This window comes from Rattus rattus, chromosome 16 (assembly GCF_011064425.1).
Source record: "Rattus rattus isolate New Zealand chromosome 16, Rrattus_CSIRO_v1, whole genome shotgun sequence".
In the NCBI taxonomy this organism is placed as follows: domain Eukaryota; kingdom Metazoa; phylum Chordata; class Mammalia; order Rodentia; family Muridae; genus Rattus; species Rattus rattus.
In genome coordinates, this window is record NC_046169.1 from 24,444,951 (window position 1) to 24,471,360 (window position 26,410).

At 47.6% G+C, this 26,410-nt stretch overlaps 1 protein-coding gene across 3 annotated transcripts in view; it reads right to left on the minus strand.

Moving 5' to 3' along the window:
- Sfswap (splicing factor SWAP) overlaps positions 1 to 25,930 on the minus strand; it is a 70,396-nt gene extending 44,466 nt beyond the window's left edge. For 2 of the 3 annotated variants that reach the window (XM_032887155.1, XM_032887154.1), the window contains exons 1-7: positions 25,574 to 25,930; positions 23,027 to 23,196; positions 22,285 to 22,416; positions 20,266 to 20,351; positions 13,153 to 13,378; positions 11,083 to 11,195; positions 9,863 to 9,998 (exon numbers count right to left, since the gene is read on the minus strand). In XM_032887155.1, coding sequence (XP_032743046.1) covers positions 9,863 to 9,998; positions 11,083 to 11,195; positions 13,153 to 13,378; positions 20,266 to 20,351; positions 22,285 to 22,416; positions 23,027 to 23,196; positions 25,574 to 25,791 — 1,081 coding nt within the window. In that variant the 5' untranslated portion in view covers positions 25,792 to 25,930. Of the gene's footprint in view, positions 1 to 9,862; positions 9,999 to 11,082; positions 11,196 to 13,152; positions 13,379 to 20,265; positions 20,352 to 22,284; positions 22,417 to 23,026; positions 25,309 to 25,573 lie in introns of those variants that run through there. The other variant, XM_032887156.1, reaches the window with a different exon arrangement.
- Positions 25,931 to 26,410: the final 480 nt, after the last annotated feature.

Consider the following 26,410-nt stretch of genomic DNA (forward strand, 5'->3'; position numbering starts at 1 on the left):
TTGGATTGGATTTCCTCCAGAAAAGCCTCTGTGAACTAAGTTAAAACTTAACGAGAGCATGTGAGCACATGTGGAAGTCGGAAGTCAGTACCATGTACCTTCCTCAGTTGACGTCCTCCTCAACTGCTTTCCCCCGTATCGTTTGAGACAGGGTTTCTCACAGGCAGCCCTATTCATTCCCTAAGCGTAGCCGGCTCGTTCCGTGGTGGGTGGGACGCGACTAGCGGCTTTAAGCTCTGCCCACTGTGCCTTCCTTGCTGTGATGGATCATGATCTGCAACAGTGAGCAGCACAAATCCTTTCCCTCTCCAGGTGGTTTGTGCCAGGATATCTTATCACAGTGACAGAAACAAGCTATGCCAGAAGCTAAGCAGTCAGTCAAGCAGGGGTCAGTGTGGGCTTGCCATCTGTTTTTTCACAGGCCCCAAGCCCCATTCATATATTAAAACAACACAAGGGGGGTGGGGAAACAAGGAAAATAGTTATTTTACAATAAGGAAAATACATGGTTCTCAAATCCTGATGTTGTTTCTCTGATGGTGTTTCATGTAGATCCTGTAATCCTCTTGCCTTTATCTCTTGGCTTATACCAAAATATTATTATTGTCCAACTATCTTGTCTGTGGTGGCATCTTTGAAAATGTTTACTTCTGAGTTCTAAGAAGATCTAGCCCTGACCCTACTGTACAGCTTAGAAAGAGGACTGACACGAACACAGAACCAATGTAGCATGAACAGGATTGACCACAGAAAACAGAAATAATCGCCTGACACCGAAGAGAGGCAAGCCACAAGCAGGGAATAGGACACTCACAGGGAAGGGAGGCGCACACCAACAGCCAGAAAGTGGTACTAAAAGTGTCAGAGAAACGGGGCCGTGAGCACACATGGGAAATGCAGACTGAATAAGCAACTGACATTGAAGGCAGAGGCATCCCCAGGTGCCCACAGCACACAGCCAGTGGGCAGGAAGACGATGCTGAAGCCTTTCCTGGACACTGCTAGGCCCGAGTCAGTATCTAAGTTGTAGGTGCATGTGGCTCAGTAGATGCTGTGTTGCTATGCATGGCAAAAGGCAGCCAACGCGGTCAAACATAAAGGAATTTAAGAGAACAGCATCAGACATACCAGTCAAAAGCCAGTCAACTGTAACACCGGTACTTGCCAGCCCAGGGTTCTCTGTGGTGTCAGGGGTTACACTGGGTTCTGGCTCACATGACTGCAAGGGACAGAAGCTGTTATCTGAAAACCTCTCGCCCACCTGGACCCAGACACGGTCTTCTTTTATAGAGAGGTTGAAGGCTGGCTTTTTTCTTTCGTTTGAAACAGTCTCACTCTATATATGAGACTGACTCCATAGATATAGGCTGACTTTAAATGCAAGAGCTTCCTGCCTCTACTTCCTGAGTTCTCCGAGTCCAGTAGATGCCAGGTATCCTCAACCAGTTACCAGTGCACATCTGTTTTTCACTTAAACCTCTGAAGAACCCTTTAAAAACCTAGCTTATGAGACTCAAAATGGCCCAGAGATTAATCAAATATGGAACTCAACTGGATATTGTGCTGGAAAAAGACAATCTAGTCAGCCCCGGAACTGAGGCTAGGCAAGAGGGAATTACAGTTACAGACAGAACACATACATTCCTCATATGCACATATTCCTCCCAACATGAAGCTAATACTCCTAAAAAAAACCACGAGTCAGGGGTTAGCAAAAGAAAAGTGAACCCAGGGCCTTGGGACATGCTGGACAAGGGCTGCACTACTGAGCTATAAAACCCCGGGAAGGAAATGATTTCTGGGCACTCATTCCCTCTCATACAAAAGCATATAACTTACTTCCTGTCCTTACTGGGCTAGGGCTGAACCCAGGGTCCTGTGCCTGCCGTGCAAGTGCTCCACCCCTAAGCTACATCCCTGATCGCCAACCTGAACTAGATCTTTCAGGGCTGCCTTCCTGAGCAGTGAATAGCACGCCTGCAGTTCAGCACTGAGGTTAGACCACAGGGGCTGTGACTGAGCCCCAGTAAAATCTTCCCGCCATAACTCACGCTGCTTAGGTTTTACTGTGCAGCTGCAGGCCATCCCTCTCCTCTGCTGCAAAGTAGTTCTGTGGGCTTGGGCCTCCTCAAGGAAGCTCACTAATGCCAAGAAATGCTGTGCCTTCCTTGCCTCTTCCTACCTCTTTGACTAATAACTACGCTGTCTACGAAAGAAAATGCCAGTCAGCAGCAGCCCACCTGTTAAACACTGGGACAGGGACCGGTGTGGTGGCTGAGTGGGTAGAGAGGCTTGCTGCCAAGCCTGACGACTGAATTTGATTCCTGAGCCCCACATGGTAGGACAGAACTGACTGCTACAGGTTATCCTTGGAACGCCCTGCATGTGCTGAGTAGCACATGCAGTAACATACATAAAATAAAATTTAAAATATAGTAACAGAATTTAAACTAGGACAGGGCTCAGGAAATGGCCTAACAGGTAGAACTGTTTGTGAACAGGCCTGATGCACCAAGGTTGATTCTGAGAACCCAGGTCAAGGCAGAAGGGAAGAACTGACTCCACACAATTGTCCTCTGACCTTCCACAAGAACACGGTAGCACATGTGTATCCTTGCTCACATGCAATCATGTGTGTACACAGAAAACTTAGCCCAAGGAATACTTTAACTTTAGTTATTTATAGAATATTACCCAAAGCATTGTTGGCTCTGACAGTGGACAATATTTCAGCAGTAATGCCTCTTACATAATTTAATTATACTCTTCTATAAGGATTTATTGCTAAGTAGCCAAATAATAAAGAATCAGGCTTGAAAAATGGTTCACCATCAAGTTAAGAAATGAAAGAAAATGTTAATTTTATACATCTTCACTTAAAGAGCTTCTAGAAGAAATTTCATAAAATAAAAACTAAGATATTCTTTTTCCCAGGCTGTCCAAATCTGGGAAAATCAGTGAGAAGCAAGCCACAGGAGCTGGGTGTCTCCTGAGCTCCTGAGTGGACACCAACAGAAAGAAGAGGCCCCAGCTTTGCTGCAGACACCTACGGGGCCGTGAGCCTAGACAGCAGCTGGCTGTGGAGGCAGTTCTAAAGCTGCACACGAATGTCACAGCTGCGAAAACCTCACTCAGTAGCGGGACTCCAGATATAACTGAACACCTGAGGCTGGAGTACACTCAGTTAGGTACTGTGTTTTTTCTAACACGCATGAAGCCCCACATTTGTCCCCAACACCACCTAAGACCAGGTGTGACAGTGCATGTCTGCAACCCTAGCTTGTGGAGATGGAAGCAGGAGAGCAGGAAGTTTAAGGCCATCCTTGTTACAAGGCTGAGTTTGAGGAAAGCTCGCGTTACATGAGAACCTGCCTCAAAAAACAAGACAAAAACTGCATGTCTGTTGGCAAGGAGCTGTTCAAAGAGGCAGGGAAACCAGCCACTGCTCCACCTCAGCTTCCTTCCCCAGTTCTCAACCACGCTGTGCATCTTCAGACCCCTCCACAGATGTCCTCTCTTCCACCTCATGCTGGCCTTCTGCCCCAGCATCTCCACTTCTCCAGAAGCCGCACACTCTAGGGTCCCCCAACAGTACACACAGCTCTACTCAGGCTCCAGTGCTTAAGAGGTGGGCAGGGGAGCAAAACACCCACGTAGCTGCCACTATGCTCCAGTGGAGAGAGGCACCTCAGCCTCTGGCTACTGCTGAAGTCTTACGTAGAATGGTGTCCTTGGAGACGAACGGGATACTCTCTGGATGTGCACGTTAGAGTCTTATATCATTCACACTGCTTGCGTACCCCATACTCCCATTGATAAAACCACTGCCTGTCAGCTTCCTCTTTGCTGCAGGATGTGTTTTCTCCAGTCAGGCCCTGTGGTTAAGATGCCCACGACTGTGTGTATGACATTCCTGCGGCCTCCAACCCAACTTTGCCCTGATGCACTGTGGGGCCTCCCTAGGTAAGGTCCCTGCACAGCAGTTGGGGAGCAAAACCTTTGAAACGACACACACTCATTTTCACCTCAGTTATCTGAAGTGGCTCCGAGGGGACTTTCACTTATTTCTCATCTAACTGTGAAACTTATTTGTACATTAAACATCTCCCTCATTTCCTTAATAGTTTCATTAAAAACAAAAAAGCATCAGTAGACATAACCAAGTGTTGACTAGGGCTCTTCCTCTTGACATCGTCTCTCCTTAGGAGAGCCACCCCACCTAGCTCTCAAACTCGGAAGTCAGCTGCTGGACAGCCACAGCGCTCTAGCTGGCTCTGTTTTCCAGACAATGCTCTTGACCCCTGGCTATGCCTGCTTGCAAGCTCTCCTCTGCAGGGTCAGCTAATGCCAGGCTCTCTGTGCTAAGACTGTGGGAGCTCCCCGAGGGGCAGTGGTTCCGCCTGACCCAGGCAGCCTGTGCCATAACACACAGGTAGAGCGAGCTCCTCTTTGGAAGGTTGAGATTTTGCTTTTTACCAAATTTTCTCTTAAACAATTTCTTTTCAGTTAAACTCACTGTAATTATGTATCTGGTTAAATTTTATGCCAACACACAATTTAAATAAGAAGAGAATTGCTGTTTCTGTGAATTTAAAGTTGAATGCTTTGGAAAAATCGGATAAAAAGCCAAGTGCTTTAAAGAGCTACTGTGCAATACAGGAGGAAAGGAAACTGCTGAGGCTCCAAATAACAAGTAAAAGCTCCCACTGCAGGGCGGAGCACAGGGCGCCTGCATCCCACAACAGAAACCCTGACTGGGATGGAGGATGAGCAAGGTGGGGACAAGCTTTGCTGGAAGCCAAGGAGCAGCTGTGGCCCAGTTGAAAAAAGTGGAGAAGAGCACGCACAGGAGCAAAGGTGGGTCAGTGAGACAGCGAAGGCTCCCCGCCCTCGCTCTCCCTCCCTGCAAGCCTGGCAACCAGAGTCTGGTCCCAGGACCCAGGAAGGAGAACCAACTCCACTCAGTTTCTCTCCCACTGCCACGTGTGTGCTGTGGCATGTGTGTGTGCTCACAGTGCATGAGTGTGTGCATGCATACGTACACACACAGATAATAAAACAATGTTAAAAGGGTAAAGAGCAAGCCCAGCAGGCAGGGCTGGTCAGCCTGGTGACAGTGACTCTCCTCTCTGACGACTGGCGTCAGATCCACACTACCATCTATAGATCTTTTTTTTTTCCCCATTACGTTTGTTTTGTTTAAGGCATCAACTATTTTATGGGCTTCCAATAGCAAAGTCACATTTTGTTAATATCTCCTGTATTAGACTTCTTTTCAAATTTCTCATATTCTACCTTACAGTTGTTTAGATAACTAGAGAATATTTTAACTAGGAAAAGGAAGAAAAGACAAGACCTCCACAAGTCACCTTAGGTTTTACTTGACCATTGCAATCTTAAAATACAATAGAAATAACTATTTTCGATGTTTCATTCAGAATATAATAAATTAGCATTCTGTATGTACAAATGGCAAAACCAGGGCCTGCAGAAGTACAGCAACTCATGCAGACAGGGTCTCACCGTGCAGCACCCCTGTGTGGCCTGGAACTGTGTATACCAGGCAGGCTTGAACTCACAGATCCACCTATCTCTGTCTTCAGGTGTTGGAATTAAAGGTGCAAGCTATCATCAGACTTGTCTTTTAAGATTTGCTTTATTCATGTATGTGTATATGAATGGTGTGTCTATGTGTGTTTGTGACTGCAGTAGTCAGAAGAGGGTGTGGGATCCCATGGAGTTGGAGTTATATCCTCCTGACGTAGGTGCTGGGAACTAAACTGGGGTCCTCTCAAGAGTATATGTGTTCTTAACTATATATGTGGCCCATTTCTTCAGGTTTCTTTGTAACGTTTTAAAGGTTACTCAGTAGTAACCGAGAGACTTGTGCATTCCTAGAGTAAAGCAAGAAGGCACAGGAGCAGGTCAGGCCTGACCTTTATCCATAGGGAGATCCACATGTACAGATGCATGGCAGTTTAACACACCAGTACAGCAAACACAAAGTGGGCCAGCTTGGTAAGCAGGGCACATATGGGCCTAGAGAGCCATCATGACCCTCTCTGCCCCTCTGACCACAGAGCCTTACACATCTTTTATATTCATTAACAAATCTCTGTCAGCCTCTCTATCAGCCAGACATGTTGCAGCAAAAACCAGCACACTCACTCTGTGCCGAGTCCTGACATTGCTACCCAAGGCCCCACAGTCACAGGCGCTCGCTCCCTGGTCCTGTCAGCTAAGTGGTTAAGGCTTGGAGGCCACTTGCCAAGGCAGGAGCAAGCTTATCGAATGATGGTGATGGTGATCATTCACATATAGGCATGAGTCTCTCTCCAAGTGTCATTCCACCCCTCTCTGGAACACTGTGGGAAAAAAGGAACTCCAACAAATCTGCTAGATTTGACCTTAATACAAACTGGGACAAGCCATAGGCCACTGTCTGTAGGCAAGGTTCTGAACATTACAATCAGTTACCCGGCTGTGAAAGTTTAACAGTAAAACACACTTGACAGAATATGAGGGCTGGTGGGTAAGTGCTTCCTGTACAAGCTTGATAGCCTGAGTTCTCTCCCCAGCCCTAGAAAAGGTAGCCGAGAACAGACTCCACATGCATCACTCCATCATACACACAGTAGTGACAGGGAGAGAAAAGAACAGTGGGAAAGGCTGACGACCCTCTGTACAGGACCCAGCAGTTTTCTCTGTTTACACTTAAGCAACCAAGTCTCTGTATGTGGATGAATTTACCACAAAGGAACTAAAATCAACAGCCATGATTGGTTTTCCTCTACTTGGCTGCATTTAAGTGCTGTCCTAATGGTTGGCAACAAACCAACTTCCACCCAATTGAGCAGAGCTAGCGCTGCTGCAAATGACCAGCAACGGGCCAAAGAAATACCAAAAATTCCGTATTCTGGCCACTTCACAGCAGGTGATAAAGCCTTTGCCAGAGATTCGGACTCAAGCAGTTCTAACAGCCTCCTTAGACAGGAGACACAAGCTGAAGCAGATACCCAACAGACAAAGTACAGAGGGAGGAAAGGAAAGGGTTCTGGGCAGGTACCTGGCAGAACTGGAGCCCTGGAGGGACCACGGCTGTTTCTATCTGCAGCAGCCCCACAGCTAAGGATGCTGGGATCTTTCTGATGGATTTTGCGCAGTTTCATTGAGACCCAGATTCTATGCTCTAGCCACTGGCCTGGCTCTGCTATAAAACAGTCCACTTGTTGTACCCAGGGTTTTCTTGATCTGGGCAGAGGGCTGTGTAGTTCTGAGGGCTGTGGTCCTTATAGCTGGTAATAGGAGCATATCTGAAACCCGCCAACCCTATGTAAATCTGTTTGCTCTCACCAAATCCAGATATCTAAACAACCCACTCTTCCTTATGGCCTGATGTCCTTTTTGGTCAAGGGCAGTGTGAGCAGGACTGGCCCTCAATAGAACACAGCAAGCCCGGGATTACCTCAGAGCCACAGGAAGAACTGTGGGTCCTAGGGCCCTGTCTTGAATCTGCGTGGTCCTCTGATATCCCACACTGGCAAGTCTGCCTCAGGCCACTGTTCTCACTGAACTGGACATGATGAGCCACCACACAGCTGTGATGAGCCGGCCTGCTCCACCATCCTGCTTGGGCCACAGGGTCTTGGCACAGTGTACCACAGCTGACCTCTTCACCCTTTAATGATGGAATTAGTTTCACTATCCCCAACTTCTACTGCTCTCTTCTATGGCTCTAAAAGGATACAGGAACATGACTAGACAATGCATTTGCTTTAAGCTAATTCAAGACAGTCTTGGAACAGGAATGCGGGGTGGTGGACAAGATGGATGGCCTCTGTAAAAGCATAAAGATCTGACTTTGGATTCCTAGTAGCCATGTAAAAGCTGGGTTACGTGACTTGTGCCTGGGAGGTAAATACAGGACTCCTAGGGTTTGCTGGCCAGCCAGTGTAGTTAAGTCGGTGAGCCATGCTGTCTTAAGAAAGGTAAGGTGTAATCCAATCCAGGAAGGAACTCAACGTCCACACCTGCACACACACACACACACACACACACACACACACACACACACACACACACACACACACACACACACACACACCAGACAGACAGACACACAGAGACAGACAGACAGATATACACGCCATAGTCAGACAGACAGACAGACAGACACACACACCTCCCAGACAGACACTCCTACCTCCCTAACTCTATGAATGCACACTTAAAATCCCAGAAAAGCAGTGTCCGTGAGGTGGGGTAGGTGTCAGCACAGCATTTGCTCTCTGAGTACAATCAGACTGCTTGGCAAGGCCTCCTGCTGCCACTGATCAGGTCCTTCATGAGCTTTCCCTGGGGCTACGTGGGGCATGACAGACGGGCAGGCTCTGCATCTGGACCCCTTCCCTAGCATGCACATGAGCCAGCTTGCTGCTCCAGAATGCTGCAAGGAGGAATGCTGCTGGGGAGATGCAGCAGGACGTAGAACATGTAAGGCCAGCAACATGATCAATTAATTTCATCATGCAAAGAAACGGTCTAAGTTCCAGCCCAGTTTTCTAGGATATGCTCACAAGGTTCACTCAAAAATTGATGACTCTTTTTTTCTAAAAGATAAGGTCTCAGTACAGTAACCCAGGCTCCCGTTAAACTCAGAGATCTATCTGCCTCTGCCTCCAAATACTGAGATTATAAAAGCCTGTGTCCCCATGTCTGGCAAGTAACTGATTTTATACAACTTTGTCACTTTATTACATCAAAATGCCACATCTGTGCTGACCGGTGTGGAAACACAGAGGAGCTAGCATAGACACAGGCTGTTTGTCCTCAATGGCAGCTCCCTCTCAGTACAGGACTCCACCCACAGGCATCTCACTTCCCCTGAGGGATGCAGTCTGCAGCAGGGCACCACAGCACAGGCTGACCCTTCTTTGCTGAAGGCTCTCTTTCACACAACACTCACCCGTTGCATAGCCTAAGGACAGCAATGAAGCTTGACACTGACCCCAGGCCAGGTACTCTGATCACTCTCCCGAGTGCTCCCTTCAATGCTCAGAAAGACAAGAGAGCAGCGGCTACAAGATTCCAAAGAAACACAATCCCCTGCATCTTACAAACAAATCTCTCTACTCTTAGGTCCCACACCCTATTCAAGCAGCTCAAGGAAAGGGTGCATTTGTATCGATCAGGCACGAATTTTTCCATATCACAATATCTTGGAACAATACAGCATTTACACTATTAACATAGCGTTCACAGTGTTATCACAAGTTCCCCATGTAGGATTCTTGAGTCTGTGAGAGAAACCTTGGACTTTCCCCTTGTTGGGGGCAAGTGGATCACTGAAACCAAGCCCTGAGGAAACAGACTGTCCAGGCACAGCAATTGTGAGAAGCAGCCCCACATTTTCTCACCCCTCCTTGCCGTTCTCCACAAAACTGTCTGCCTAATCCTGTGCTGACACCAGGGCATTCTCAGAGCACCAAACTACTCTGCAGCACAGACGATGCTGTGCTATCTTCCCAGTCCCTGCTCTTGCCAGTCTTAACCGGTCTGACTTTTGTTTAGCACAGAAAGGTTTTGCCACTTCCCAGTCTCTGCTGCTCTATCCAATCTTGAGCTAAAGGAGGTGTCATAGTGGCTTTGGGAAGTGCGGTTGGCTGCTGCTTACTCTTCTGCCATTGCCTGATTCTTCCTTTCAGGAGTGCAGAGCCACAGGCCGGGCAAACATGCCCTCCAGGTCCCTACCTCCCGGACCAAAGAGGTGGTCGGGGTGTGATGGCTCCACCCCATGCGGGAGCGCATGAGGAGTGAGACAGTGGCTGCAAGCGAGACATACAACAGGACACTGGGTACTCACAGTCTGCCGTGTACTCCACCTGGGAGGGCTGAGCAGGAGTGCCATCTGCAGTGGGTGGGGCCGGGGCTGAGCTGTCAGCCTGTGCTTTCCGGACAAGGGCTGCTAGAGGGTGATCCGGGTCCACCACCTTCAAGGGCTGAGGACAGAGAAGACACGTGGCCTTAGCATTTTCTACGTTCGGAACCACGTTGAGAAGAGGCTCAACCTTACAGCACTGTGGGCGCCCCTTAGTAAACCTCAGTGCACATTCCACACTCAGATTTAGTCAGAGCTGCCACTGCAGAAGCAGAATCACTTACAGGAGCCGGGAGGCCATGGAGGCACAACTCCATGCACGAGTCCAGTGTCAGAACCACGCCTGAGCACAAGAGCGCTCCCACAAGCACACTTGCTTTGATGCTGCCTGCTCAGTGCTGGCCTACTGGCTCCAGTATGGCTCCCCTAACTCTCCACCTTGCTTCAGAAAACTACCATGCTCAATCCCTCTCTTGAACATGCCACCATCTGTGAAAGCACACACCCAAACACAACCTTCTTGCCAAGAGCCACTGTTATTTAAGCTGGGGACACACAGAGAGGTCCTGTCCAATTAGGGACAAGTGCTCCAGCTGGCTATGAGTACCAGAGGAAGTAAGTGGGTTTCATCTCCATAACAACTTCTAGGAAAAGAGAAGGTCAGAAGCAGCTCACCAAAGTGTGCATGACAAACTCACACAAACTTTGAACTCTCTCCTTTCTCAGTGGAGCTTCTCATTAACAGCTCTCACCCTCCCCTTAATCAAGAGCCATTCCTCCCAGACATCAACTACACTTTGTGACTATGGAGACCCTCATAGACTCTGTCTTCTACATCACACATGGCAGTCTCATAAAGATGAGAGGTAAAAGCAGTAGTTAGAAACTGTTATGAAGGGAACCAAGGCTTCAGAAGCAGACATTTTAAAAACCTAGAAAATCCCATCCTACTAAATTCCAATCCACACAACAAAACAGTTTCCAAGTCTTCACCGACCTATTATATAATATGACAGCAACTGTCTGCTCGCAAGACCTCAATGTAGGCATGGAGGAAAGCAAACGCTTCCTCACCACATGGAACAGAAAACTGCGACACCTCAGTGATAAGAAAAAGCTACAGCTGTACCACAGGAAACGGCAGGCTTCGTGTGTCCAATTTCGGGACAGTGTAAACACAGCCTAGTGAGGGAGGAGATAAAGACCTTCATCAGCTCTTCCAGGCGGCTGCTCTTCTTGGAAGCAAAGAGAGATGGGTGAAGGTAACTCCCATCTTCCTCATCATCTTCCTCTTCATTGTCGGAGGTTGGCCCAGACTCTGGAATTGAATTCAAGATGTTGACTATCATATTTGATGGCATACACTTGTAATCCAGGCATCTGAGAGGCAGAGGCAGGAGGAGAGCCACAAGTCTGTGGGCCAGCCTGAGACTCTACCTTCTAAAATTTTCATTTTGGTTTAACTGGTAACATGTATTAAATTACCACTATATTCTTATAAATATGCTCATCAAGATCATATTTAAAGAGATTATGCTTGGTGGCAGATACTTATAACTAATCCTAGCAACTGGGAAGTGGAAGCAAAAGGATCAGAGTTCAAGGCAAGCCAGGGGCTTATTAGCCACAGTTTCAAAGACCAAAATAAAAACAGGGCTAGAGAGATGGCTCAGCAGTTAAGAATATTAGTTTTTCTTCCAGAGAACCTATACTGGGCAGCTCGTGATTGCCTGTAACTCTAGCTCCAGGGGCTCAAAACTTTAGCTTCCATAGGTACTGAAACAGATGTGGCACAGACTCAAAAAGACACGAACACATACATACATGTAAATACATAAGGTTTTTTTCCTCCAAAACAAGGTTTCTCATGGTTTCTGTGTAGCTCTGTGGACCAAGCTAGACTTGAACTTAAGAGATCACCATGATTCTGCCTCCCAAGTGCTGGGATTAAAGGCATGCATCACTACTGTCTGCCTTAAGAAATAAATCTTTTTTTTTGGTTCTTTTTTTCGGAGCTGGGGACAGAACCCAGGGCCTTGCGCTTCCTAGGCAAGCGCTCTACCGCTGAGCTAAATCCCCAACCCCAAGAAATAAATCTTAAGCAAACAGATAAATCTTAAATTAAAAGACAGACTGACTAACTTTGGGAGCCAGTGGGTTTGATCCCCAGAATCCACATGGTAAAAGCAGACAAATGGCTCCGGCAGATTATCCTCTGACCGCACATGTATGCCATGGTAAGAACAGGCCCACATACATACAAACAAGTAAACATTAAAGAAGAGCATGGGGGCTGGATGCGTGGTGCAGGCTTTCACTCCCAGCACTGGCACCCACAGAGAGCTGTCTGAGTTTGAGGCACTGGGGTCTACATAGGGAGAGGGGAGAGGAAGAGGAGGGAGAAGGAGGGAGGGAAATGAATACAAATGAGTTGTGGAAAAGCTTGAGGGCCAACAAGGGCAGAGCTTTTTCCCTTGGGTATCTGTACACAAAGCCCACAGGATAATATCCCTCATGGGTCTACAAGTTATTCAGAAAAAAAGCTAGAGAGAAGGGAGTGCCTCCTCTTCAACTTCCCAGCCTCCCTTTGGCATTGACTGGAATGCTATAATGGGTTTTATTTTCAAAATGAGCAAAAACCTACACTCGTGAAAGCAAAACATCACCAAGAGGAAACAAAACAAAACCCACAAACCCCAAAATGTCTACAAAGATGGAGTAGAAGCAATGTCCAGTTAGGATTACACGGGCGGGCTCGGGTGGAGGCACAGCTGTTGCGGATGCTTGCTGGTGTGCAAGGCCATGGGGTAGGAAGCAAGTGCAAGGGAAGACGTGGCCAGGAGGCTTGCCCCTGGGAGGCACTCAAAAAGGACACCTGGCTTCCTAAGAGTCTAGAATGGAGACACTTGCAACAGTTTCAGACAGGTAATCCAAGATAAAGGAAGCACCCTGTGAACATGTCTGCTCTAACTTCTCTTCTATGCACTGTGCTGCAGGCACTTGCAGAATAACCTGAGAGTGAAACCTGAGAGTGCAAACTGTTAAACAGCCAATTGAGAGGAAGCATTTGCAGCCCAGATGACCACTTGGCTCTCACCGATATTTAACCATATTCCAACCACCTGGGAAATAGGGACTGAGGAAGGAGACCAGTGAACCAGCAGAGCCAACCAGCAGCACAAGAATTCAAGTCTGGATTTCAGTCACGCTCCTCTGAGAATGGGGGCCTTCACACTTCCACACCGCCCTCCCCACCCGGAGACAAGTCCACGTACTTTTCTTCTCCTCGCTCTTGCTCTCAGCTAGCACCGTGTACCGTCCTTCCTTCATGGCTTTCTGGATGAACTTGTAGTAGGGGTTGAGGTAGTGATCAAACCGCAGGAAGTCGAACTGCGAGTTCCGTGCTTGCTTGGCCTTCAGCATGATCTCGAACTGTGCTCCCTGCTTGCATACGAAGTTGGCTGTGCGCTCGATGATGGCATGCATTTTGGCTGTTGGTGGCTGAGGAAAAAGTCATGTGGTCAGTCTACGTACATACGTACACACACAAATAAGTTACATGATTTAATAAAACGGCTTGGTTATACTGCAAGGCTAGCAAGATGGCTAAGGAGGTGAATACGCTTATCACCAGGTCTGACAACCTGGATTCAATTATCAGAATCTCCGTGGTAGAAGGAGAGCGGACTCCTGAGAGCTGATCTCTGAACTCCATTTGTGCATTGTGGCACATGTGCTCACAATGTCCCCAAACAAGCAAATGTACAATATTTATAATATCAACAAAGAGAGTTTACACTAGAAAATTGCATGGAAAAAATGCTATTGTAACCTCAGGACCTCAACCTTTATAAAATAAAAGTGGCTAATTTCTCGGCTAATTAATAAAATAATGTCCTCCTCACCTTGAAAAGAAGAAATGTCCAGACCAGCAAGATGGCTTATGGGTAAAGGTGTCTGCTGCTAAGCTTGATACCCTGAGTTCAACCCCTGGAACCCACAAGGTGGAATCAGTGACCCCTGCTGGCTGTCCTCTGACCCCCACATAGATGCAGTGGTGCATGGTGTCCACCAAACAAATGAATTGTAATAAAGCATTTTTGAAAAGAAGAGCAGTATCTACCATTTTAAAGTTATTTGGCTCCTGAATAAAGTAGGTTCCATGTTAAAGAAAACCCAGTGTGCACTGGGACCCAGGCCCTGATACAAATTTTCACCAGCTCTGGCTTAACAAAGATTCATTTGCAAAATAGGCCATTCTCTAAACATGTTAAGGATCAAGGATCCCTTCAGCATGCCCTCCAGAGGCAGGCGTGAGTGCACCCCACGGGCTCTTGGTGGACCAGGTCAGCTAACTGGCTTAGGTGTCTTAAAAGCGGAGGCCATGATAGCGCTGTGACTACAGTGGCTCAAACACAGCACCGATCATCGCCCAACCAAGCATCTTAGCTCTGGCTCCGTTCTTGTCCTTTCCTCACTCTGCATACCCTTCATTCTTTTGAGTGTGGGTGCTCTGAGGAAGTCAGAGGACACGCTGCAGAGTCAGCTCTCCTCTTCCACACGGGTCCCAGGAGCAAGAGTCAGGCTGTCAGGCTAGAGGGCAAGTGCCTTCACCTGCCAGCCCCAAACTACCGTAGAGCATACCTCATGATCCTCTACCACGATAATAAAATCTATTTCTCCCGGAGAAAGCCATTTGTAATGGTTAATTCCAATTGTCACCTTGACAGAACCTACTGTCATCTGAGAGATGGACCTTTGAGCATGCCTACTGGGGATTTCCTTGATTACTGTTAACAGAGGTGGAAGGTCTGCCTGATGTGGGTGGCACCGTACCCTGGCTTGGACCTCGGATTGCTAAGGAGACAAGCAGGGCTGATGAGCAGCAAGCATTCACCCCTCTCTGTCCTGAGCGCAGATGCAATGTGACCAGCAGCTTCACGCTCCTGCCCTCTCTTCCCTGCCAGGATCAACTGCACCTTGAACTGGGTGTGAGAATTAAGCCCTTTTCCACTTAATTCCAGGCTAGCCAAGCCCATATATTAAAACCCTATCTCAAGTACAGAACAAAATAACAACAACAACACAAAAAACCAAAACAACATCAACGATAGCTAATAAGGACGGGGTACAACTCAATGGCAAAGCACATGCTTAGCACCCACAAGGCTCTGGGTTTGAGCTCTGGCACTAATAATCACATACAAGCCCAACTCCCTCCACCTGCAAACAAGCAAAAGACTCAAACCAACAAACCTGTCACGTATGTATGTCACCAAGTCTGCATGGCAGAAGGGAAATGTTCTGGTCTCATCTAGACCTGAGTCCTATGTTGAGAGCCCTTTCCCTGGAAACTCTTATCAGCCTGGCCCTAAACTCAGAATAAGAACTGAGCAGTGGGACACTGGCAGCCACAGGACAGGAAGCCCCCAAAGATAGATTTCCCAAGAGCTGTAAGAAGTTCTGGATAGGAGAACCGGAAGGGACAGATCAGTAGGAAGGTGCTAAGTAGGAAGGAGTTGGTGCATCTTCACTGTGAGAAAGAAAAGAAACATTTTGCCCATAGGTCGGAATAAATGTCAGATCAGTCACAGGACAGACAGGCACAATCACGGAAGAACTAGCAGGAAATGTGGCAACTTTCCCATCAATTGGGAGTGGAAACGAACTCTCCCAAACCAAGCTTCAGACCCTGTGGCACAAAGGAGAGGAGAGACACACAACTTTGGCAGGGTGTGGAAATTAGCTGGAGAATCACACACAAACACAAGACCTGGTGCGAAAGCAGCACCCACAGGTGGGGAGGAGGGCCCTTTCTTTTTCACACAGCTGAATGGACAATAGACAAGAAAGCCCAGGGTTTCTCCTACGTCACAGACTGGGATTTCCAGAGAAGAATACAAACAAGCACAGACACACAGGCCTGGGGCACGCATGTCCACAGAAGAACCAGCTCCCCATGAAAGACTAAAATGCTACATATGTCTAATAAGTCCCCTCTCTCCTTTCCCACTGCCCACTGTATTCTTCCAGAAACATGTTCTAACAGGCCTGCTAAGCAGCAGAATTTCTGGGCCCCTAGGCCTGGCTAGTGGTGGGTTGCAGAACCCAGTAAAATATAATACCCCCAGGGAAGCCCATGAGTCCATGAGTACCTGGAAGACATCATTCACAGCTCAAGACTTCTCACACTAGGTGCAGACACCCACGTCTGCCATTTCTAGTGACTTGGGACTGAGGAGAGAGGGAATAGATGGCTGAACAAAGGACTCCAGCAGTTCACCTTACAAGGTTCCACAGGGCAACACTGCCAGCCAGAACAGGTGGCTAGCTCATGTGTGGGACTCAGGGAAGGACACAGGGTTTTAGAAACCTGGGAAAGAGACAGATACATAACTATACCATGTCAGGACACAAGATACATACATATTTGGAGAAAAGAATAGGTTTTCTGATTTTCTTCCTTTGGAGCAGAAAAACCGATCCATAAAGGTACCATTAAAAAACAAAAGCAAAGCCAGGAGTGCTGGGATCCTTGATCCTTGACATGTTTAGAGAATGGCCTATTTTGCAAATGAATCTTTGTTAAGCCAGAGCTGGTGAAAATTTGTATCAGGGCCTGGGTCCCAGTACACACTGGATTTCCTTTAACATGGAACCTACTTTATTCAGGAGCCAAATAACTTTAAAATGGTAGATACTGCTCTCAGAAGGTAGAGGCCGGCCTGGTCTACAGAGTGAGTTCCAGGACAGCCAGGGAAACAAAAACCAAATCGAAACAAACAAACAAACAAAAAACAACACACCCCACCCTGTGCAATCCATGGTCAGGTCACCTGAAGAGGCCTGGGTCTGCAGGGTCACAGGCATGGATCAGGGGTTGGAGAGTCAGTCATGCCGGTACGAGAGCTGGGAGGTAAAAGCAGGAAGCAGGCAGCACGTGCCTTGTGCTCACTAGGTTCTACCCAACAGCTCAAGTAAAGCAAGAGCTCCAGGAGCACACACCTCCTTACCCGCCTTTAACCCAGCCTTCCAGGTCAAGGTCTCCCACCCTCAGCTGCCACAGCAACACTCACCCATATAAGCAATCCACCACCTATGCTTAGTCACCAACCAGAACTACTGCTGAATACTGCTCTTAGGTTCCCCATCGCCACCACAAAGGCTGTACTCAGTCTACTGCCATCAACACACCACAGTTTTACCATCTGGGGGAGAGGAGGGGTGGACCGGGACCAGACACTCTATTCAGTGACCTCTCAAACCATGATACTGGAGAACTGTGGGAACAGAACAAGGCTCCCTTAACTGTCCGTGGGTCCAACAGCTTAGAGATATTTACCTTGGACACAGATGTTAGATCCTACAACAGGAACTAAGCTATCAACTTTCTTTTTTTTTTTTTTTTTAAAGATGTATTCTTTTATTATATATAAGTACACTGTAGCTGTCTTCAGAAAAAACCAGAAGAGAGCATCGGATCTCTTTACAGATGGTTGTGAGCCACCATGTGGTTGCTGGGAATTGAACTCATGACCTCTGGAAGAGCAGTTGGGTTGGGTGCTCTTAACCGCTGAGCCATCTCTCCAGCCTAGCTATCAACTTTCTATTGTACCTGTGATGGTTTGTATATGCTTGGCCCAGGGAGAAGCAACTATTAAGAGGTGTGGCCCTGTTGAAGTAGGTGTGGCCTTATTGCAGTAGGTCTGTCACTGTGGGCACGGGCTTTAGGACATTCATCCTAGCTGCCTGGAAGCCAGTCTTCTGTTGGCTTTAGACGAAGATGTAGAACTCTCAGCTCCTCCTGCATCATGCCTGCCTGGATGCTGCCATGCTCCTGCTTTGATGATAATAGACTAAATCTCTGAACCTGTAAGCCAGCCCCAATTACATGTTGTCCTTATAAGAGTTGCCTTGGTCATGGTGTCTGTTCACAGCAGGAAAACCCTAAGGCAGGCCCTTTGTTTTTATATTTGAACAGACAGTAAAAAAAATATTTTGTGTCAAAAAACAAAAGGGCTGAGAAGGCTCAGTGGATAATGAGCTTGTTGCACAAGCATGAGGACCTGAGTTCAATCCCCTGCACTCACGTGAAAAGCTGAGCACAGTGGCACATGCCTGAAATGCCTGGGAAGACAGAAGACGAAGAACCAATCCCAAGGGTTTGGGCTAACCATCAAGCCCAAGAGCTGAGCCTCAGGTCCCAGTGAGAGACACTGCCTCAAAAAATAAGGTGAATGGTTCCTGAACCTGAGGGTGACCTGTGGTCTCTGCTGCAGAAGCACCTATGAGCGCGCACACACACCACCTCATACTTGGGAGATAAAAGAAAGAAGCCCCAAGTTTGAGGCCGACATAGGGTATATAAGTTGACCCTGTCTCAAAAGATGTGGCAGAGGCAGGAAAGATGGCTTAGCTCAAGAGCACATACTGTTCTTGACCCGGGTTTAAGTCCCAGCACCTCCAGGCTCACACTTGCCTGTAACTCTTCCTTCTGGCCTCCATACGTACCTGCATCCATGTGAACAATGCCACCGCCACCCCATACACACCATGAAAAACCTGTCAGGTGTGGAGGTATACACCTTTAACCCCATTGGGAGACACAGGCAAGCATATGTCTGCGAATTCCAAGACAGCCTGGTCTGCATAGGGAATGCAGCCAGGGCTATATAGAGACTGTCTCAAAGAAACCAAAACCAATAAAACAAAATGGGGACGGGAGCATGGACTCCATAGTTAATCTTAACTAAATGTACTTAGTATTAAATATAGGTAATATAGCAAATGGTTCTTTAGGCTCAACGTCAATGGACTTCTAATGTAGAATAGACTAGTCTGCTTTGGAACTGCAGAAACAGTACAAATCAGAACAAATATGGAAGGAGAAGATGGCTTATTGACTAAGAACTCTTTCAGGGAGCCAGGCTTGATCTCCAACACCCAGTTCCAGGGAATTTCACACCCTCTTTTGGCCTCAGAGGGAACCTGCACTCACGTGCACAAATCCCCACTGATGTGCGGAATTTAAAATGAATCTTTAAAAAAAAAAAAAGCAAAACCAAACCTAAAATATGTATTACTGTAAAACTGACAATATTAACTCTTCAGGTAAACATTTTCAGCTCTCACCAAAGCAAAACGGTTAAAAGAAGGAGACAGGGATGAAAACATAACAGAAATTTCTTCCCTCACAGGATGCAGGAAAAGAACAAGAACCTCAAGTCCATGCTGAACTGAGGGTGGCCACACAGGGCAGAGAGTGTCAGAGGACTGTGGGTCGGTCAGTCTCCTGCCCACCTGATGACCTCCTGTGCCAAGCACAAAGCCTGGAGCAGTTATTCCTTTGACACTTGCACTGAGTGTAAACAATGGCAAAGACAACATTTCCTGACATGCACCCCCAGGAACCCTTTCCAAACATGACTTAGAAACAGTGGGCTGGAGACACATGCCTGCTCTCTCAGCACTTGGGCTGGGGTGGGCAGAGGTTCAAGGCCAACCTCAGCTACACACTAGGTGTAAGGGCAGACGGGGTCACCTGAGGCTCAGTTTCAGACCTAATTTAAAAGGGTGCTGGTAAGATGGCTCATCAGATGAGCACCAACAGAGACAAGCAGATGAATTCAGAGCCTTCCTTCTGCCCTCCTCATCCGTGGGAGGATGGCCAGGACACACCACACGGACCCAAGAGTGTCCAGTGAATTTGCCTCCACAGCTCACAGCCGACAAAGCCAGAAGCAGGAACTTCGCTGACCACAAGACTGCCCTGAGCACAACTGCTTCCGCACCTCAGCAGGGCAGACCCTGACTTGCCTAGGAGACCCGAGATCCCCATGGAACTCCACACAGGTCCAACACAACTCTCTGGCTAGCTGCTCGTGCTGCTGCACTTCTCCTCTTCCCTTGCCCTTCCTTTTCTTGTTCTAAAACGTAGGTTCTTAAAACGTATCTTATGTATGTGCGTGTGTATCTTCATGAAGTCACCTGTACCGTGTGAGTAGGAGCTTGAGGGGGGCAGAGTGCATGGGGTCCCTGAACTGAAACACAGTTGCCCTGGGAATTGAACCAGGGTTCTCTGCAAGGGCAGAAAGCAATCTCTAGCACTCCTCCTCATTTTCAAAGATGGGGTCCCAGTTTGGAGCACTCAGGCTGGCTTAGAACTTGCCATCTTCCTGCCTTAGCCTCCCAAGCCCTAAGACGACAGCTGTGCGCCACACCAGACACCCATTTTTCTTCAGTTAAGTGGGCTGTGCTCTCTTCCCTCTAACTCACAAATGATCTTGTAGCACAAAGCATCTCAAAGCAGCTGCGTTTTACGCCACATCCTCATGCACCACAGAGAACAGCAACCAACCACAGGGAGGCCAGTGAAGAAGCACACGTACCAGCTCCACGTCAGACGGGACGCTTAGTCCTAAAGGGGCGATGAAAGGCTCCTCATTTTCTTCCAAGTTTTCAGCTTCATTTTTTTCTGTTAAAAAAAAAAAAAGATGAAGAATGTCAGCATGATGATCAACCAATAGCAGGTAAGGACACAGTGTGTGCTTTTCCTGACACGGTACTGGGGAACTACTCCTTCTACAAGTAGAACTACCCCCTGCCAGCTTCCTGCTCCACCCATTCACAGACTCCAAAGAGGTGGGGGGAGATGCAACAACAGGAGCATGTTTCTGGGGCAGGTGGAAATCTCAACTCCAGCCTGGGTGTTCTTCATCCCCAGCACACAGGCTTCTCTTCCGTCCGTCTGTCTGCTTTAGTGCAACCCAGCTCACTTTCCTAGTGTACAGGAGCTAATATACATGGCTACCTCCCCCAGAGCACAATGCTTAAAGCCTTAAAGACATTCAGTAAATGTAGGCAAGGGCTTGCCACAGTGCACATGTGACCATCAGGGGACAACCTTGGGTGTCAGTTCTTGCCTTCCACCCTGAGACAGAAGACATCTCTGCTGTGTCTGTAGTCTTCAGGCTACTCTCCTCCACTTCCCCCTCCCATAGATGCCCGTTACCGCTTTCCAGTTTTCACATGGATCCTCATGGATGTGCATCTAATGTGTTTGTTTACCAACTTCCTTGATGAGTGAGTTTAAAGTCATTAATGTCCTCTGATATTACCATCCACCCAGAGTCTCGGTCTGCTCTGTGCTAACTGGGTAATTTCCTTAGCACATTGGGGATAACGCCTAGATCTTCTCTACCTCTCAGCCACATCTGCCTCTCTCAGGCCCATGTTTAAGACAGCTACATTAAGCTGTCGGCAAAACTGCTTCCAACTATTTTTGTGGATCCCAGATAGCAACAAAGGTAACTAAAGTCTGGAAAAATAAATTTGATCACAAAATTGTAAACCAATCATGTCCTCTCCATCCAAGCAAACCACCCTCTTTAAAAAAAGTAACCAAGACACATTTTTAAATCTCTTTTTATCGCACCCACTTAACGTTTGTCTGTCATATATTAGACAAAGTCCTACACACTACACCTTTTCTAAGGTACTAAATAGCCAACTGAATCTTTATTGACTTTTAAAATTTCATTTTTCTGTGTGTGGCTGCACACGTGTGGAGGTCAGAGAACAACTTGTGGGAGTCACCACATGCGTTCTGAAGTTGAGAACAGCTAATGTGGCAATGGTGCTCTCGGGGCTCACAGAAGGACTCTGCTTACACTCTAGTAAGTGCTTGCAGTTTTGACAGCGCGATTTTTACATTCAAAGGTGCCACGTTAGCCTAGGGAGGGCACTGACTTCAAGCTTTAATGTTATACTAACAGTTATTGTCTTCTCTTTAGTGTCAACAAGCCCCTTAGGCGTCTTTCCACTGGATGCTTCTGCTGGAAAAAGGATTTGCAGGAAGATTCATAGGAGACATAGGAATACTAATAATTGCTAGGCAAAACTGGCATTCAGATGTCTCCAGAATGGACACCCAACACTATGAAGTGTGGTGGTTAGAGTAAGATTGGCCTTTATAGGCTCATGTATTTGAACGCTTAGTCACCAGGAAGTGGCTTAAAGTCACCTCCTATAACATTTGAAAGAATTAAAAGGATCAGGAGGTGTGATCTTGTTGGAGGAAGAGGGTCACTGGTGGCAGGGTGTGAGGTTTCAAAAGCCTTTGCTAAGTCCAGTCTGTTTCTGTCTCTCTGTCGCTCTCTCTCTCTGTGTATGTGTGTGTGTCTGTCTGTGTGTCTGTCTGCCTACCTGCCTAAGGATCAGTATGTCCTTCTCAGCCATTGCCCTAGCACCTGCCCGCAGGCTGACGTGCTCCCCATTGTGATGATACTGTCTCTCCACTCTTCTCACAGCTCAGCTCCTAGTCTCTAGCTTTGCTCCAACAAGAGAAGGGCCCTCACTAGTGTCCCAGATGTCACCGCCCATCAGGGACGGGCCTTCCTTTCCCTCACCTCTCTGCTTCGAGGGCTCCTCCTCCTCTGTGGGCTCTGACGGGTCGTAATAGTCACTGCCGTAAGTGAACCCTACGGCACTGTAGTTCCCATCCTCCGCCAGCGCTTCACTCAATCTTTTGTATTCTTCCTCTTGAATAAAAATGAGAATCTTATCAACAAAAATGGAAGTTTACTGAGGAAAACTTCATACACTTCTAAAGTGCAGCTATCAGTGAAGCGCACGATACACTTTTTCAATTTTTTTTTTTTTTTTGAGAAAATGTTTCTGGAAACGACACTTGGTATCTATTGACATGTACTTTTTTGCCAGTACGTGTTTACCCACAGATAGAAGAATACACCTCTTTTATGGAAAATTTCTTCCTGCTGAGGAAATTTTGGGATTAAGAACTGTATTAAAGATCATTAAGGCAAACACAAGAACATCGATTTTAATTCATACGATACTGTTAAAGAAGAACAGTTAAAGAGTTTTGGTTTTTTTTGTTTTTGTTTTTTTGTTTGTTTTTTTTTTTTTCAAATCCCAGTCTGCCCTCAAAAGCTGGGAAAATTCTCTGTGGCTCTATATATAAACTATCCTGAGGTCCTCTCAGAACGCAAAGACTCCTGTTTTTCCAATCCACTGGGTACTGTCAAGATAATATCAGAAAGAGTGAGTATAAAAATGAACGGGAGTAACTTTTTAAATACTTAAAATTTTAAAAAGGTGTGGCTGAAGTAAGTCTTTCTTGAGCAGTACCTTGCCTTGCCTCCTCCTCAAGCAAGTCCGTATGCAAGGCTAAATACCTCTCTTCATCACACAGCGCCTCTACCCGCGCCTCCTCTTCGGACAGCTGGTAGTCTCGGTTCCACGTGGCGTACTCAGCATCGTAGGCGGAGAGGTCATGCAGGTGACCACGCCCGTCGTATCTGTAATGTGAACAGGCTGGTCACTGGAGGGAAGTCTACACCCATGCTGGTTGTGTGTGACACTCTATGCACATACTTACCAAATACTTAAAATAATAAAATAAAAAATATTAAAAACAAATGCAAAGCTTCAGATTTATACTTAACGTGACTAATCATCTCTCACCTACTTTTAACTGGAGTAATCATAACAAAGTCTAAGCAGCTCTCTACAGCACAACAGAACTTAGAGCTAAAGGCAGACAGACAATCCTTTAGGGTAGAAAACGTATCCCCCTTGCTAGCAGTTCTTACCATGTATGCTTTGGCCAACCATTCAATGCCACTTGCAAAAAATATCTGTTCTCAGTAGTTAAATATTACAGCTTACATTCACACAGACCGAGTCCATAAATACCTATCCGACAGAACCAAACGGGCGAAATTTCCTCGCTTCTTCCTGCTAGTGCCGAACTCTCAGGAGAGATCTTCACCAAAGAAACTTGCGTCCATTGGAGGTAAAATCTTGGCTAGGCTCGCCCCTAGCCACTTGGCTGAGGAGAGAAGTGCTGGGTTATGTGGTAGAGAGACACACATACAAAGGAACAGTGACATATACATGCAGTTTAAGGAGGTTCACTGCAAACATGGCAAAACCATCGGAAGGCATCAGTATATCCCTTTAAGTCCCAGGATGAAGACGCATTGTTGAAGACCAATGGGTACTTTACCAAATTAGGATTAAGAAGAGCACTTTTTGCTATGTTTGAACATAAGACTCAATGGAGATGCTGTCAATGTACAACTGCCAGACAATAAATGAGTTAGTGAAGTTTAAATCTCAAATTTAGGTTGCATAGGTGAATGTGGAGTGACAAACCAAAGTTTGCATGATTTATTAATGTTGACTTTTGTGATAGAGACTAAATTAGGGAAGGAAAATGTACACCACAGGAAAAAGGCCAAAAATTCCTGGGAACCCCAACAGTTTCATTTTATTATCAAAATTTGTTTATCTTTGATTGTAAACCTCCTTAACTTACAAATGTATTATTTTCAAATATTACACATATACATGTGTGGTGTTTGCTCCCCACCGGTTTTGGGAGATCTAACTCAAATCATGCACAGAATGATACGGGAACTGCATACGGAGTAGAGGTTTCAGCATTTGCCCAACTTTTAACAGTACACGTCACCACCAGAGCCTGGCAAGGATCATCACTTGCTATCAACCGAGGTTCAAAGGCATAGCACATTCCAGCAGAGAGGACCATCAGACCTAGAGCCGATCTGATCTGCAACACTCCCTTCACAAGTCCTTTCTTCCTAGATCTCTCCCCAAATGGAGATGTCAGGGATCATAAAGGCCTACTGGTCATTAACTTGTCCGTTCTGGCCAGCTCAGAGGTAATCCCTACAGTCATGCAAGTTCCAAGTCTTTGCAGAATCCAGTTTTACTTGTCTCAAACGATGGGTTTCCTTTACTTGGAGAAAACCACTCCACAGCTTAATGGTTGCTCAAGTGAACCTTTCAGTCCTGGCCCAGCACTATTGCCCAACGGAAGGACAAATACCCAAACCCGGGATGGTGGAGGAGGAAAGAGGGACTGAAAAAATGAGAAGAGAGGTGGGGAGCAAACCACCCAATCATGTAATGCCATTCTTTTCAAATCAAACACCTTCAGAAATCCACATTCCCACCCCTTTTCCCTCAACTCAGGGCACCCTTCAGTGGATGTGATTTGAAAAGAAACAACACAAAGGTAAACCCAGCTCCACCCTTCAGCTTTAGAAAACAGTGAAACCAGCTCTAAGCACGCTACCCCTAAGAGCAAGGTCCGCACGGGGTCGACCGGTTTCCAACAGACAGCAACTTCACCCACTACCGCGGTTGGTCAAATGGTCGCATAACCGCGGGGAAGGGCTCGCCGGACGCCAAAAGTCAAGCCGGCCAGAGACAGTTCAGGCTAACTCACGGGGTCCAAAAGAAGCTTCTACCCACGGCCTCGGCGTGCGGCGTTTCGGAGGAACAAAAGCGCACTCCCGGGCTCCCTCCCGCACAGCCAGCGGAGGGACAGCGGCACCCGCCCCACGGCGCGGGCGGGAGGCCCGGGCAGCTTCCACCGCGCTGAGTCGCCAGCAGCAGCCCGGGCTCGAGGGGTTGCGGGAGCAGAGTCGATCCCTCCGGCGACGGCGCGGCGCCAGCTCTGGCCGGAGCCTTAGGGCCGGTTTCACCGTCCCCTCCCCCCGGACGCCGGGGAACGTGGGGGCAGGGAGGCCCCCGAGTCCCCGGGCTCCGCAAAACCCCCTTTTCGGTCCTGGCCATCAAGTCAACATCAGGCGAAATCAAGCGGGCGAGGGAGGGGAGGGTCGACGGGTGGGGGGAGGAACCGACCTGTCGATGAGGATCTTGTGGTCCCCCATCCAGGGGATGAGGTGCTGTCCCTGTTCTTGGGCCAAAGCCCGCTCGTCGTCGCGGAACAACTTGCAGGCATAGCCGAAAACCAGAAGCTCCACCCGGTTGCCCCCAGTGCCGGTGCCACCGGGCCCGGCCTCCTCCTTCACTCCGCCTTTCCTCTCCGGCTTGGCGCGGCCCCCGCCGGCACCGTACATGACAGCGTCCACGACGTCTGGGCCGGTCTGCTGCTGTGCCGAACAACGTCCCTGATGCCTCGCCTGGCCTACCCTCTCAGTCAAAGGCGCCGCATCCTCTTCGCAACTTCAACACAGCCGCCATAGCGAGCCACAAAATGGAGGAAACGCAACTTCCGGTAGGAAGCCCGCACTTTCCGGAAGTAGTAGTGGTAGATTCGCCACGATCACAAGCCGTTTGAATAGCTAAAAAATACGTAGACCTTAGTTTTCGTTGTACAATTTTATCTTGAGATAGTAATTTGTGTTTATGAGAAAATTTTACTTATGCTTTTTTTTGGAGACCTCCTACGATGTGGCGAAAGTGCGGTTTGTGGCCGCGCGCCAACTTCCGTTGTAGCTGGAAGGCGGCTGCGAGGTGTGTAGGCAAAGTGGGGTCTCGTTGAGAGCGCGTCTCAGCTTTCTTAGTGAGACCAACGGGCTTTTGCTCATTTCTGACATCCCGTTTTTTAGATAACTAGGAAGCCTAGCCCTAGTCATCTGACTGAGAAAGCTTCCAAGACTTGTGAGCCCTAAATATTCGAGGTGGCGGGCTTTCAATGGCTAGGGGCTTCAGTGGCGGAGGAAAACTCCAGCTAGG